Source organism: Spermophilus citellus (genome assembly GCF_964194105.1).
Source record: "Spermophilus citellus genome assembly, chromosome: 4".
NCBI classification, from domain to species: domain Eukaryota; kingdom Metazoa; phylum Chordata; class Mammalia; order Rodentia; family Sciuridae; genus Spermophilus; species Spermophilus citellus.
In genome coordinates, this window is record NC_138185.1 from 10,409,280 (window position 1) to 10,423,165 (window position 13,886).

The window sequence follows — 13,886 nt, forward strand, 5'->3', positions numbered from 1 at the left end:
CTAGCATTCACTGAGCACTTATTTGACACCCAGGTCTGTCTGGGCTAAGATTTTTGTATTCATATCAATTTTCTGCCAGAGATACTATTCTGGTCCCCACTCTCAAATTTAAAAAAAGGGGGATGGGGTGGGGAAGGAAACAGAGGAAGAGGGCTAGGGCTTAAGTAGCTGCTCCAAATTGCCCTGTGAGTCAGTGGTGGGCAGAACTCAAACCCAAGCCAGGCTGACTTCAGGGCTCAGCTTGGTCATTTTCAGGACCTTGCAGAGAGCACGGATGCCCAGATGCTCACCTGAGTTCTTACCGCTGGCGGAATGCAATGGGGAGCTGCCGGCTGGGCACCAGGATACCCAGGTGCAGCATCTCAACAGGCTCCGTGTCTGTGGCCACGATGTCATATTTGCGGACGATCTAGAACACATGTGTACAAAAAAGCAGAATTACTCTTCCCTTCTCCTGCCTGTGGAGTCATATGACTGCAGAGATCCAGCAAGGAACTTACCCAGCAGAGAGCTAAGTGGAGCTGGAGCTCAGCCAAACGGCGGCCAATGCACATCCTTTTCCCAAGGCCAAATGGAAGATGCGCAAAAGGATTAATCTTTTTCTTCTCCTGAAGCCAACGTTCAGGTCTAAACTGACTTGAATCCTCAAAATTGTCTTCATTGGACCCCAGCACCTGGGTATTCAGCATTAGCACTGTCTAAAAACATGGGGGGGGGCAGCATTTTAAATAACTAGAAAATAATGTTTTAATGGCAAAACTTAAAAAAGTGATCATCTTTACACATGTAAAATAGCCCATAAGAAAAAGGATTGCCAAAGAACAATTCATGCTTAACATGTGCCAAGTAATGAATAGGCACAGAAATTCAGCATTTTTACTTCCTATTCTTGGAACAACCCCATATGGCAGATTCTATTTTCTTCCCATTTTACACATGAGGAAGTTGAGGGTCACAGATGTTATGTGACTCACTCAAGAACACACAGATAAAAGTGGAATTAGATTCAGGTCTCTATTTCCATAGGCATGCTCCCTAATTCTGTGCTACATAAATGCGAATTAAAATGCTTCCTGCTATGGATTTCCCAAACAAATGCTGTCTTGGCAAAAAGTTTCAGAGAGATCTGTTGAATGTTTGGAAAGCATATCTTTCAAAGTTTTGTAAGGTACAGAATACACAAGTTCTACTTACTCCTTTGGGTAAAACATATTCACCCAGGACTGTTGCCTTGTCAAGAGTCCGAGTTGTAAATGGTACACTTGGGGTAAGCCTGAAAACAGAAAATCATTTGTAAAGGTGGCCACTGACCAAATTCTGTTCAAAATGTCAGTGGGAATGGAGATCAGATTAAGTACATGCTCAAAACTGGGGTAGCCCTTCATAAAGTCCTGTCTTCCCAATATTCATCTCCCCTGTTGCTTTTTCTTGTCATATTGTGTTGTCACAATCCCTAGTGCCAGGCTAACCAGTAACTGCTAACAGTGGTTTTCCTGTCTCATCCCAGACTCCACTGTGTAGGTGTTTTGTGTTTCACCCTGAAGTCTGATGTTTGTTCTATATTTCTCCCATCTTCCATTCTTTTCATAATATTTCCTTCTACTTTGAAGATGTTGTGAGTTTTGTTTTCCAGAAAGTAGGTAAAAAGTAGGTAAAAAGAATTTTCAAAGAACATTTTACATGAGGGGCTCAGAAATGAAGGTGGCTGTGTCTTGTTAGTTAATAACATGGTCTCCTGCCAAGGAGTCGCCTCCGGATCTGCATCATGCACTGGTCTTCCACAGTGTTCAGAGCATCTATTGGTGGGGTCATTCCTTTAAAGGGGAGGACTGACATTCAGAATTTAATGGCATTTCCCTAAGGACTTAGGGAATATGTGACAGAAAAGAAATGTGGTCCCAAGACTCTTCTTCCAAGTTTGAGAAATGTTTATAATCATCAAGGGTAGCTATCTATGAGAGGGTTACCTTTGTTAAGTATTTAAGAGAACAGTATTCCAACATATTTATATTGGCTTATTCATACCTCATAGATTCTTTCAGACAGGCCTTTAAATATGGCATATTCTGCAGATCTCTGGCCCGTGGTGGCGTTTGATTCTCAGGCAATACACTTTGAATTTCTTTAAGAAGTTTTTGTTGCACTTGGGGATTACGGGATAAGTTATAGAGAATCCACATCAAGCTGTTTGCTGTCTGAAACCCAAAAAGACACAAAACTGAATTTATATAAATAAACTGCCTTAAACTACTACGAGCTAAACAAAGGTGATGCCTACTGCCTTGCTCTGCAAATATGTTAGTGATTTTTTTCACGTTCTTATTTGCTGTGCCTTAAACAAACCCAATATTTGGAAAGTCAGATTTATTTTGTGAAACGTATCAATTCAGGATAGCTTATTTGCTGAGGGAATCAAATAGAATCCTTTAAATAACCAGCTGCATCAGGACATTTAGAATATAGTTGGATCCAATAATTGCTTAAACACAGATAAATGTATATCAAACTGGTGGAATGAGAATCAGTTGGTAGATTATATCAGTGCTGATGTGTAGGTTGTAATGATGTTTTATTGTTAGGCAGGATGTTACCCCTGGGGGACACTGGATGAAGGATACAAGAAATGAATCTCTATTCTTAGAATCAAATGTGAATCTATGATGATCTTAAAATAAAAAAAGTTTAACTAAAATTGCTTAAGGTAAAAAATAAATTGATGTAAAAATTGAGTAAAGAGAGCAGGTCAGAGATCCTTGAAGTGCTACTCCTAAGAGGCTTAAATTTCTATTTTTTTTTTTCAGTGCAAATGCACAAGAAGTGAGTATTTCTGAAACTTTAAAATTCTTTGGGCCACACCCTGAGAAATTACCATGGAAATGAAAAGGCATTCTCAAAGTTTCAGCCACATGCAAAGAGCCCTCATAGGGGGATGCCAACAGCAAAGAGGAAATGCTAGCGCTGAGCTGAGGGTACAGGAGGACCTGGTCCCCTTGGCCCATTCTTGGACCTCCTTGGGCACATTGGTGCAACCAGCCATTACAGCTTTTAGCTACATAATAGCCACCACCAGTGGGCACACATGTTTGTTTTTTAGGCCTTAGCTAATTTAAGCTAAATAGTCCCCTAAAAATGGTCACAGTGTCCTTCCCTCCCCAGACTCGAAGACGCTGTCGCCAAGTGCCATCTGCCACTCACTTAGATGAGCAAAGTGCAAGGCAACTCAGAGCCCGTGGCTATTTATTATTTTTGGAAGAAGATGCCTCCAAAGTAGGCTTCTGCATGTCAAAGGACCGGTGGCCTCAGCTGCAAATAAACCCGTGGTGGCATTATTATAAGAGTCCAATTTACAAAACAGGAAGAGGGTGTAGCCACCAAATTAGAGGCACTCAAAGTTTTCTGATTCTCCAAATGTGACTTTCAGAACAGCTGAGACTAAAAAAGAAATGGAGATCGTGTATAACCATATCACCACAAGTACCAAATGGAGCTCCCCTGAGCCGCGTGAGACCAACTGAGCTTGTTAAAAAAGATGCAGAGGGGAAGTGGGCTGGGAAACCTCAAGGGCACAAGCTATCCCGGCTTGACCTCGGGAGGAGACCCATCTCCTTAACTGGCCTGCTTCTACTCTCCCTACACTAAGTTCCTTCTCCACCCACCAGCCAGAGTCCGCTTGTCAAAACAAAAATTGGACAGGTGACTCCTTTGCCTAAAATGTTCCAAGAGCTTCTCCTCATGGGGCGTAATGAAACACAAAGGCCTTACCAAGGCTCATGAGGCCTTGCAACCTCCAGTTTCAACTCCTATCACATTTGCTCGTTCTCTAGCTTCAACCCTCTTTCCTCCACAGGGCCTTTGCATGTGCTATCCTTCCCTCCCTGAAGTGCTCTTTCACCAGGTTTCCCCAAAGCTGGATCCTTCTCTTCATTCCAGAATCAACTCTGGTATTATTTCCTCAGAGAGGGACCCCTAGCCCCACTTCCATCTCTCAATATCCTTCTGATGACTTCCTCTGTGGCACATGACACTAATTGAAATGATCGTATCTGTTTGATTGCATGTCTGCTGTCTGTCTTCCCACCAGCATATGTGTTCCCTGAGGCGGAAGACTTCGCCTCTGGTTCATGATGGTCTCTCAAGGACCCGCAATGGTCCCTGGCACACAGAAGACACTCTATAATACCTGGTTTCTTTCATTTATTCCTTAAGCATCTACTGGCCACCTAGCACACGCCAGCCTCTGTTCTGTACAGGAATGCACTCAGTCACTGCCCTTACAGAGCTTACCAGTTGAAAAAAATAAAAAGGAATGGAAATTTTAGTTCTATCACTCTAAGAAACCTTTTAGGGTTTGCGATTCAATAGGAAAATGAGATACAATGAATTTTTGCCTTTGTCAGCCACTCGGGCAGAGGAGAAATGAGAAGGATGTGATCTCTGGTTGGAGAAAACCCTCCTCTTTCTGTGCACAAGAAACACTAGGAATAAAGAAAAAGGGGAAATCAGCAAGCTGGCTTGCCTTCTGAGACACTTTAAGGTGTGTGCACTGTTGGATTTATGAGGAATATCAATATGCATCACTCTCATGATGGCTCGAATATTGACTCAAAGACAACTAAACACACCTATGTGCATTTGCCAGTATTTGCATTTGGAACTGGACTATATGGAGTATCTACTATGAGTATAACCATGCTGGATTGAAATAAATCTGCTTATTTCAATTAGAATCACGCTGTCTCAAACTAACTATGTCCAAACTTCCAAGCAGGAAAAGCATTATTGACCTAGAGCATGGTATTTCAATATTTTTACAATACATATCACCTGCCATGGGCAAGCACTTTGGAGTAACATATGCAATGACCTAAAATAATCCAACTTTAAAAATCTAACGTTTCTTGCCAGGACATGAAACTTTACTGCTTCCAAATCCCTGTAGTAGTTTGCGTGTTTGTCATGGCCATGACCAGATCCTATTCTGATTTCTGTCACTGGAGCAATGACGTCTCCGCCATATGCTTGCAGCTATACCTTTCGTCTCCCTGCACCATCAAGTGCAAGACTTTGGAGCTTCCCTAAGCTGATGCTCAGTTAATCTTGGTGGAAGGAGTGAGTTGAAAGACTACCTCAAATTCTTGAGGAAAACACCTGCACAGACTGTGCGTTTGGCAGACCAGACCCCAGCCCGCCTTACCGTTTCTACAGCAGCCAGCTGGAGCTCTGTGACGGCAGCGTAGAGTTCCTTCCTAGAGAGCTGACTGTGCTGGTAAATATCAGAGAGGAAATCAGCACCAGGCTGCTGAGAGTATTTCTCCAGCCGGCTGTTGACACAAGACTTGACTATTAGAGAAGAGAGAGGAAAAAAAAAAAAAAAGACAGTTTAATATTAGGATGAGGAAAGAACCCGAGGGAATCTCAGAACAAATCCTTGCAAAACCTGGAGAGTCTTTTCACGCTTAAAATTTGCTAAATAAGCTCGTACTGCCTTCCTGTTAGGCTGGCGAGAATATCTCAATGCCCACATAAGCAAGGTGGCTCAAGATGCCTCAGGCACCTTCTTCAAACTCAGACCCAATCAGGGGTGGGGGCCTGGAAGTCTGCATTTCTCACAGGCTCCTATGATGCAGATGCGGCTGTTCTGTGGCCACATTTTGAATAGCAAGAGCTCAGAACCCAGGAGGGATCAGCAGGTGAGAAAGTGGGAGTCGGGTTCCTATTCAGAATCAGAATTTTGGACCCAATATTACTAAACACACACACACACACACACACACACACACACACACACACACAGAGGCATACAGACCCCATACATGAAAATACAGTGCCTGTGCCTGTTGGTAACAATGGAAAACATAAAATACATCCTAGGTACTGGTCTCCCTCCCTTTGATCCAGTGTACAAGCAGCCCCAGACTAACAGTGACGATGAGCACAGTGACAGGAGTCACAAATGAGCAGAGAGCTTGAATCCTGAAGCCCTTCTGCCCAGGTCCAAACCCTGGTTTTGCCAGAACCTCACATGTAGTCTTGGGAAGTATCTCAGGCACATCAGTTGGGGCTCATAAAGGACCTATCACGAAGGTTAGTTATAAGGATGAAATGTGTGTGCCTGAACCTAGCACCAAATATTCCTTCCATTGTGTAACAGAAATGGCAAAGCCCTACCCACTGAGGTACTGTCACATGCTAGGTCTTCATGTCCTCTGTGTCAGGCTCAGAATGGCTGCATGGAGGTAGGTTTTACCAGTATTTGGCTCGTTTAAGAGACCAGGCAACACAGGATGACACGGAGGCAGCACTTTGGCCAAGCTGCCATGCACAGGGCACCCAGGGGCCTCTGACTCCAAAGCTCTTCTTTTAGCCACTTTCAGTTCCCAAAGAAGACTGTAGAAAGCCACTTCTTGCCTTTCCCTGAGATTCATCTACACTTGTGTGTTTGCAAAGCTTAAAGGAATCAGGAGGGGCAACTCCACAGAGAGGTCAAGGTGGCTGACCCAGGAAGGCCATTCCAGCCCTTCCCCAGCTGGGGCTTGGTGGGCCCAAAGTGAAGGGCAGCCCTCGTACCTGATTTGAAGATGGTGTCCCAGGCCAGCGTGTGGGCCTGCCAGACCTTGGTGTTGAGGCTCCTGTGCAGCTCGACCGGCGTGACCATCATCCTCCCAAAAGTGCTCATCATCTGTGAGAAACAGGAGCACCTCTTCATTCCAAATTCTCCTCCCCCTGGAGGTTGCTCCAAGCCACGCACCCTGTGCCACTCCGAAAGCAGGAATTCAAAGGTGCCCCCCCCCCCACTCTCTCACACCCATCCCAGGCACAATGCCTACGCCCCACCTCCCGTGGAACACCAAAAGCAATCTTGGGGTGACTTTCCACTGTGTGTTTAATAAAAGGTGCTAGGTCCTATGACCCAATTAAAAAACCATATAAAACCGTAACTTTCATATTCACTTCAATTTCAAATAATTTCCTAAACTTGGCCATTCATTCCAAATCAAATTCTACTGCATCCACACATACCTAAACCATTCAAAAATTTAAAATCTGAAAAATTTCAGGCACTTAAAAATTTTTTTTTCCTTAACTGAACATTAATGGGAATACCAAAAATAGGTATAAGGTCAATTTTTGTTTTGCTAAAATGACCTTGTGTAAACAAAGCAATAATGGGTTTAACATGCTTCTAAATGACATTGTGCACCTATGCACATACTATATTAAAATACATTATCCACATCAAGGTAAATAAGCTAACTTGAAATAAAGCCTTGGTATATGCCACTGTTGGGAGACAGTGCCATGCACATGAACCTTGAGGCCACTCTGTCCTGTGAGCTGTCCTCATGCAAGGGCTGCTTACTGTTTTGATGGCCTCGATGAAGTTCAGGGCGTCTTCCCCGGCATTCTTCTGAAGGAGCCCAAATCTCTTCTCATATAACACGAGGCAGATACCTATTATTTAAAATAATCGTGATGGTTACAGAAGCTCAGCCACACTGGCGTTTATGATTAGCTGGCTCTTAAAGACTTGATTCTGTGTCTCATAAAATTATGTTTTTGCTAATAAGAAAAAGAAAAAAAATCCAATGACTCAGAAGTCCAAGAACAGTAAGGGAAAGCAAATGGTCTGAGAGAAGGGGCGTAAGCACTCTCCTCCCTTTCTAGAACTTGTTTCCAGCACCACGAGCCACCCCCTTAGTCTGGGTCTCGAAGGTCACCTGAAGATGTAAGGCAAAGGTGGTGTCAGGTGCCAGCTCTGCTCTGCCTCCAGCTCAGCTGGGTTGCTGAGCTGTTTATTGGATTCTGCTGCCCCACATGGCCAAGGGAAGGCCATGGACCAGCTGAGCAGCCAGTACCTGCTAGACCTGAGCCAGTGCTTTGTTGACCTTTCCCCATTTAAGTTATTTTATTTAGGCACAGTCTTTTTAAAAATAAAATTCCCAACTCCATTTCAAAAGTTTTAGATACAGAAAAATTGAAAGATTAGTATAATCGATACCTATGTTCTCTGAGCTCGGAAGTAGTTATTGTTAACATTTTGCTACAGTGACTTTCTCCTGGGGCCAATGTACACATTAATTCTCTGTGTGTCTCCATGTGCTGTAAGTGATTTTTGACATTTTAGATACTTCAAAATTAATTTAGCAGATATCTTCTAAGAATAAATACATTTTCCTATGTAACCACAATGTCACTAATACCCTGAGAACATTACCCGTTCCATAATATACCCATGTACCCATTTTAAAATTTCCCTCATTGTCCTAAATATTGTCTTCTTAACTGTTTTCTTTTATGATCCAGGATCACTACTGTTGCTGCCTGATAGGTGGGTAATCCGCTCTCGATTTACAACCTGGGTCAAGCGGGTGAACGACTGGCCTCAAGTCCTCCACCTGAGAAGCAGGATCCACAAGACTAGTCAGTGCAGAGCCACGGGTTTCCAACCACATCTTACTTTCCAAACTCCCCTGGTCGAGGAGAGCCTTTCATTTTGCCACCAGCCAACCAGTAGGAGGAGGAGGAGGAGGAGGATGCTCAGCCTTCAGCACAGGGCTGCACCGCACAGCTGAGGGCCTCCTTCCTCCAGGCTTCTCAGGATCCAGGTGTGAATTTAATCCACCTCAGTCCAGTTTTCTTTAGCGGGCAACTAAATGCCTTGGAAAGTCCTCAATCTGGGTACTTCTAGGGGTCAATTTGCCAAACATTCACGTCATGTTTCTCTGACAGTCTTTGCTTTTACTCCTCTTTCCCTTATGCTGTGGACGTCTTTCTTGCATAAAGCTTTCTAGGGTGCTGAGGCGACAGGTCTGGAACTTGAAAGGCGGTTGATCTGAAGATGGAGACAGGTCTACAAAAGCCTCCACTTGGGGGATCCCTGCGGAGCCCTCTCTTCAGTGGCCAGAAGGATCCAGCAAATCTGACAAAGCCACCCCCTGGGAAAGCCACTCTACTGTGGCTCCCGGCTGCTCTAGGCTCAGCTCCAACCTCCCGTCCTGTCCCATCCCATCCCATCCCATCCCATCTATAAGGCCTCCAGAGTGGCCACTGTCCTCCCCCGTCCCCTGTCCTCCTGCATTCCTCTCCACAGAACACACTACAGCTTCCAGGACGCCTTTCTGTCCCTTCCACACAGCACTCCTTAGGCTGGAACATTCCTCCTTCCCTCACTTTACACCTGGTAAATCCCAGCTCTCCATCAGGTCTCAGCTGGAGTGTCACCTCCTGGAGTGTCACCTGCCCAAGGCTGGCCTAGGGAGCCCTCATGGCTTCTCCCACAGCCCTGATCTTCCTCAGCCCCACTGCTGCATCCCTAGGGCAGTGAGCTCATCAAGGTAGGGCTCCCCCTGAATTCCCAGGCTGAAACTTAAGGAAAGAGCGCCTGTCCCCCTCTTTGGGGAAACCCTCCACCGGCTCCCCCTCTGAACCTGATAGAGGAGCAGATTCTCCCCAGGACCTACTGGCTCTGGTGACCCGGAGCCTCCTCTTCTTCCTGCCTTTTTGGTTTCCACAGCCTCCCCACCCTGCTCAGCACAACTCATTCGCATCAGCATTCTGGAAGTTTCTCAGACACCCTGTGAGTGTGCATGCTTCTGCCTCAGGGCATTTGCACCTCCTGGCTCCACTGTGGGAACACTCACATGCAGATACCCCAGGGACTTGCCGTTCCCTTCCTTCAGGATGGGGCTGTCTCCTTACCGGAGAGGACCCCTCCCACCTCTGATTGTCACCGGGGTGAGATTTTATTCCCCAAACCACCTACAAAACTGAGCGAGGAGACTGCAGACACTACTCACTTTCAAAGGACCATTTGTTGAGCTCGCGGTACAGGTCTTCCATGCAGCCTCTTTCATCACAGAGCTCATCTATCCTTCCCATAAAATCAGCCAGCACCTGGAGAGCAACCGGGAGAGACTCGAAGTGAAAGTCATGGAAGGAAACAGGGTTCAAGCTGAGGGTGCTGAAGGGTTTGCTCTATGCTGTGTTCTCTGCCCAGGTGTCTCTGTAAAGCCGCACTAATTACAGGATGGTCTTGGGAAGCTGCCAGGCCACACCACCTTGTCCATGGTTATCTCCTGAACCCTTCCTGAAGCCACCCCAAAGCTTCAGATTCCACTTTTGATCTAAAAGTAATTCTGACAATTTAAGAAAAAAAAAAAAAGCATTTCTCCTCATCAGAATGAGGCAGGGAATCGGCCTCATGTCCCTGGCAGGGACATCACCTTGAGGACGGTGAGGCCGTGACTGTGCTGAGGTCTGCACTCCACACTTCCATATCTGGGCAAGAAATCATCTCTTTTTTTGGTTGGTTGTTTTTTGTTGAGTATGTTGAACTTGGAACCAAATCTGCAAATTCTGGATGCAGTGCTCTCCAAATAGGCCAGTGTCCTTGGACAGTCACATAAGCTCTCTGCATGACAGTTTCAAACACCAACATTTTTGGTGACGAATGCCTTATAGTTGGCGAGGGCTGTAAAGTACCAACCACTGTCCGGAGCGTGCTCTCAGCTCACCCACAAGAGCAAGCCCGGGAGGCGGGAGGCACTGCAGCTACGGAGGCTCTTTAGGGAAGCTAAGTCACTCGCCCACGGACACTTAGCTGATTGCTTGCCATGCTTGACCCTGGAAGAAGGTACATGTGACTCTAAAGCTTGCAAATGTAATCAATGGACATGTCTAATGTTCTCACATAGTGTATTAAAAAGCATTTTGAATTTTTTTTTACCATTAAAGAATCAAGAGATTTCACATAAATGTATGGATTCTCTACTACTTGTCAAAATAGTAATGATGAGGTTATTATTACAAGGTGACACTGGCTGTGTGTTCCCACGTGGCAGTAATTTGCTAGATCTGTGGCAGCCGTCCGTGCATGTGGGCATGCACTCTTCTGTTTGCTGAATTCTTTACAGGATCCGCCTTACTATTCTGTATTAATTATCCAGCTCCTGGACACTTCTAAGTTTGCAATCTCTCATCTATATGATTCTGTCTGGGTCCAAGTCCAGTTTAAAACAAACATACAAAGGTAATAGTAGTAACAAGAGATTACTTAAAATCCCCTTTGGCCTCCTGTTGGCTAAAGGATATTGTCCAAATACTTTAGCAGGGCATAAAACCATTGTTTAAGCCTCCTGACTATCTAGTCACTCCAGGGGAAGCCTCGGTCCAGGTGCATTGAATGCTGTTCTCCAAACATAGGGTGTCTCTTCCCATCCCTGCATTTTCAGATTGTTCTCTCTGCTTGAATGCTTTTCTCCACCTTCTTTTTCCTGTAAACGCCTACTTATCCTGCAAAACTCAGATCAAATGTCACTACCTAAGACCTTTAGAAGCACTATCTCATTTAATTCTTCCCGCAAACATGTAGGGTAGGAACTGTTACATCCATTATATAGATTGGGAAACTGAGTCTTAGGAAAAGTGACATAGCCACATTCCATAGCCAGTGAGGGAAAGTCTGGAGCTTAGATCCAAGCCTGGTGAGTGCCAAAGTCTGTGCTCCTGATGGTTCTCCATTACAGTATTATTTTTAAAGGGTTTGGGGAAGAAAGGAATGAGGATTGGGGAAAAGAAGGATGGAGAGTGAAGTAGAGAAAAAGAGAAGGCCCTGGAATTGTCCAGATTGCATGCTTTTCTCTCTACACTTTGAAGGGATGAACTGAAGCTCCATTTACATCCCTCTGTCCCCAAGAGACCCAGAAAGCCGGCCCCAGTCTGCAAACCTCATTGATTTTGTTGTCCAGCTTCATAATTTCCACTGGTTTCATTAGTTTCTTTTGAAAGGCACTCCGCACCCTCTGCCAGTCTTCTCCTTCCCTGGGAGAGGAGCAGGATTATATTTAGAGCCAACGAAAAGAAGGGAATTGTAGAAATAATTCCAGGTACAACTTCATGAACCATGAAAGCAAATGAACCTTGAGAATCATGCCAAGAAATACGCACCAAATGTTAGCATTAGAATATTCGGGGCTGGTTTGACTATAGGATAAAACAGAAACCTTTCCTCCTAGCCCAAGACTGTATCAGGAAGGTGAAGCCCAGATGAGTTGGGCTCAGGGCTTTGGGTATGCCCTTCTGGACCTGGGGCTGGGAGCCCGAGGGCCTCAATTTCCACCAATAAGAGCCAACTGATGGATGTCCCTTAGCCAGCAACTTGAGTTTGTTTGAAAAAAAAATCCATTTTCAACTCATCAGCTTGTACATAATAACCATGGAAAAAATCCCTCAAATTTAGAATTTTACCATTGCCTCCAAAGGATAGCATCTAATCAGAGAGTCACTGGAGTTGTGAAAAGTCCATACACCTTATGAACTTGCCCCAAGGCTGACTGCATAGCCTGTGAAGCCCCATGTCTTAACAAGCTTTCCAATGCCAGCTGTATCTTGAAAAACACAGCTTCTAGGTATTACAATATGGGGTTAAAGAAAAGTGCTACTTGTTAAATGTCCACAGTTAAAAACCAGAGGAACCACATCATACTGTGGCTTTTATTTCTCTAGAATGTGACCTTGGCACCTGTCCTTATCCACCCTTGCAGAGACATAGCTCTTAACCCCAGATCCTTTCCAGAAAAGGACACTGTGGAAAAAAAATGAGGATAATTTCCAGCTTTTGAGTTTAGGGTGGTGGGGGGAGGACATCAGGGAATTTTAAGGGGTTCTTTTGTTTGTAAATTATTTGTCTGGCACACTGACTTCAGAGCCTTATTCTCTGGAATCGTCTGAACACCAGAATTCGTGTGACATTGCTTTTGAGGGAAGGCTGACCTGCAGGAGAGCAAGTACTCTCTGCTGCCTCTTTCCTGGACCCATTCTATTCAGCTGTGCAGGATTGCACTTCCTGCAAGTAGGGGCTTTGCTTTTGTCCGACATGAGAAATACGTCACTCCAGGGAACTCTTAACTCCCGCCCCTTCCCAACTTCCAGGCACTTCAGACCAAACCACCTGTCTGCGTTCTGCTCACTGGACTTACAAGATCAGCAGTCCGTAGCCCTCCTTGCGGTAGTCGCGATAGGCCTTCCATGGCTTGATCTCCAGCCGCTGGGGATAGGCGCTCTCGGTGCGGTACAGCGCTTCCAAGAGGCACGGGGAGCCCAGATGCACTGAGTCGAAGGAACCCAGCTTCATCCGAAAAATTTTGCCATACTTCTTGTGGTACTCTACCTGCAGCGGGCAGAGCGAAACTTTGGAGTCAGCGCGCATCCTCCACAATCCCAGGAACGCTGATGACTCCTGCAGCTAAACCAGGGCACCAGGGCACCTGAGCGCACTGAGCGCACCGTGCGCCCCTGGCCTTGCGCCTTACAGAGGGGTTGAAGCGATACTGGGAGAACAGGGCAGGGCAGGGAGCAAAAGGGAATTGGGGCATGACAAAATATTTACCAGAGTGTCATGCTGTTTCTTCAGGCCCCCTTTCCAAAGAATCTCCAGCAGACTGCCCAGCAGTGGCCAGTTGGTGGGACCCGGCAGGGTGTCCGCGTTCTGCGTCTCACCACGTGGCATCAGCGGACAGAGGGGCACCTCTTGCGGTGGACCGGGCGCACACGCCCTAGATGTCATGCGTCTGGGGGGCTGCCCCAGGCTGCGCAGCCCCTGCTCGAAGGCGGCAAGGGAGCGGCTCCTGCCAAGGAGGTAGCTCATGGCAGCAGCTGAGACGCGGGGCATGCGAGGACGCAGCACTGGGGAGGGCAAGGCTAAGAGTTGTTAGCGGGATCTGGGGGCTTGACGATTCTGGGAAATTCAGGGCCAGCCGATGTGACAGAGGAGGGTAGAGGAGGATCTGGGAGCAGAAGGGACCTTGGAGAGAATGCAAATGGGGCAGCCTCGGGTTGCAGCTGCCAGAGTAGCGCTGGCGACAGGGGCTGAAGGAGCGCTGCCGGGG

General features: G+C 46.1%; 1 protein-coding gene across 1 annotated transcript; it reads right to left on the reverse strand.

The window, feature by feature from the left end:
• Window positions 1-298: 298 nt before the first annotated feature.
• On the reverse strand, window positions 299-13,669 carry CYP24A1 (cytochrome P450 family 24 subfamily A member 1; the record flags this gene model as incomplete). The annotated part of the gene is made up of 11 exons (XM_081292739.1): window positions 299-409; window positions 501-698; window positions 1,195-1,273; window positions 2,026-2,195; window positions 5,195-5,340; window positions 6,568-6,679; window positions 7,361-7,452; window positions 9,798-9,894; window positions 11,727-11,820; window positions 12,978-13,168; window positions 13,388-13,669. 11 exons carry the CDS (start codon window positions 13,667-13,669, stop codon window positions 299-301), a joined length of 1,572 nt encoding a protein of 523 aa, XP_081148865.1.
• Between the last annotated feature and the right edge of the window lie 217 nt (window positions 13,670-13,886).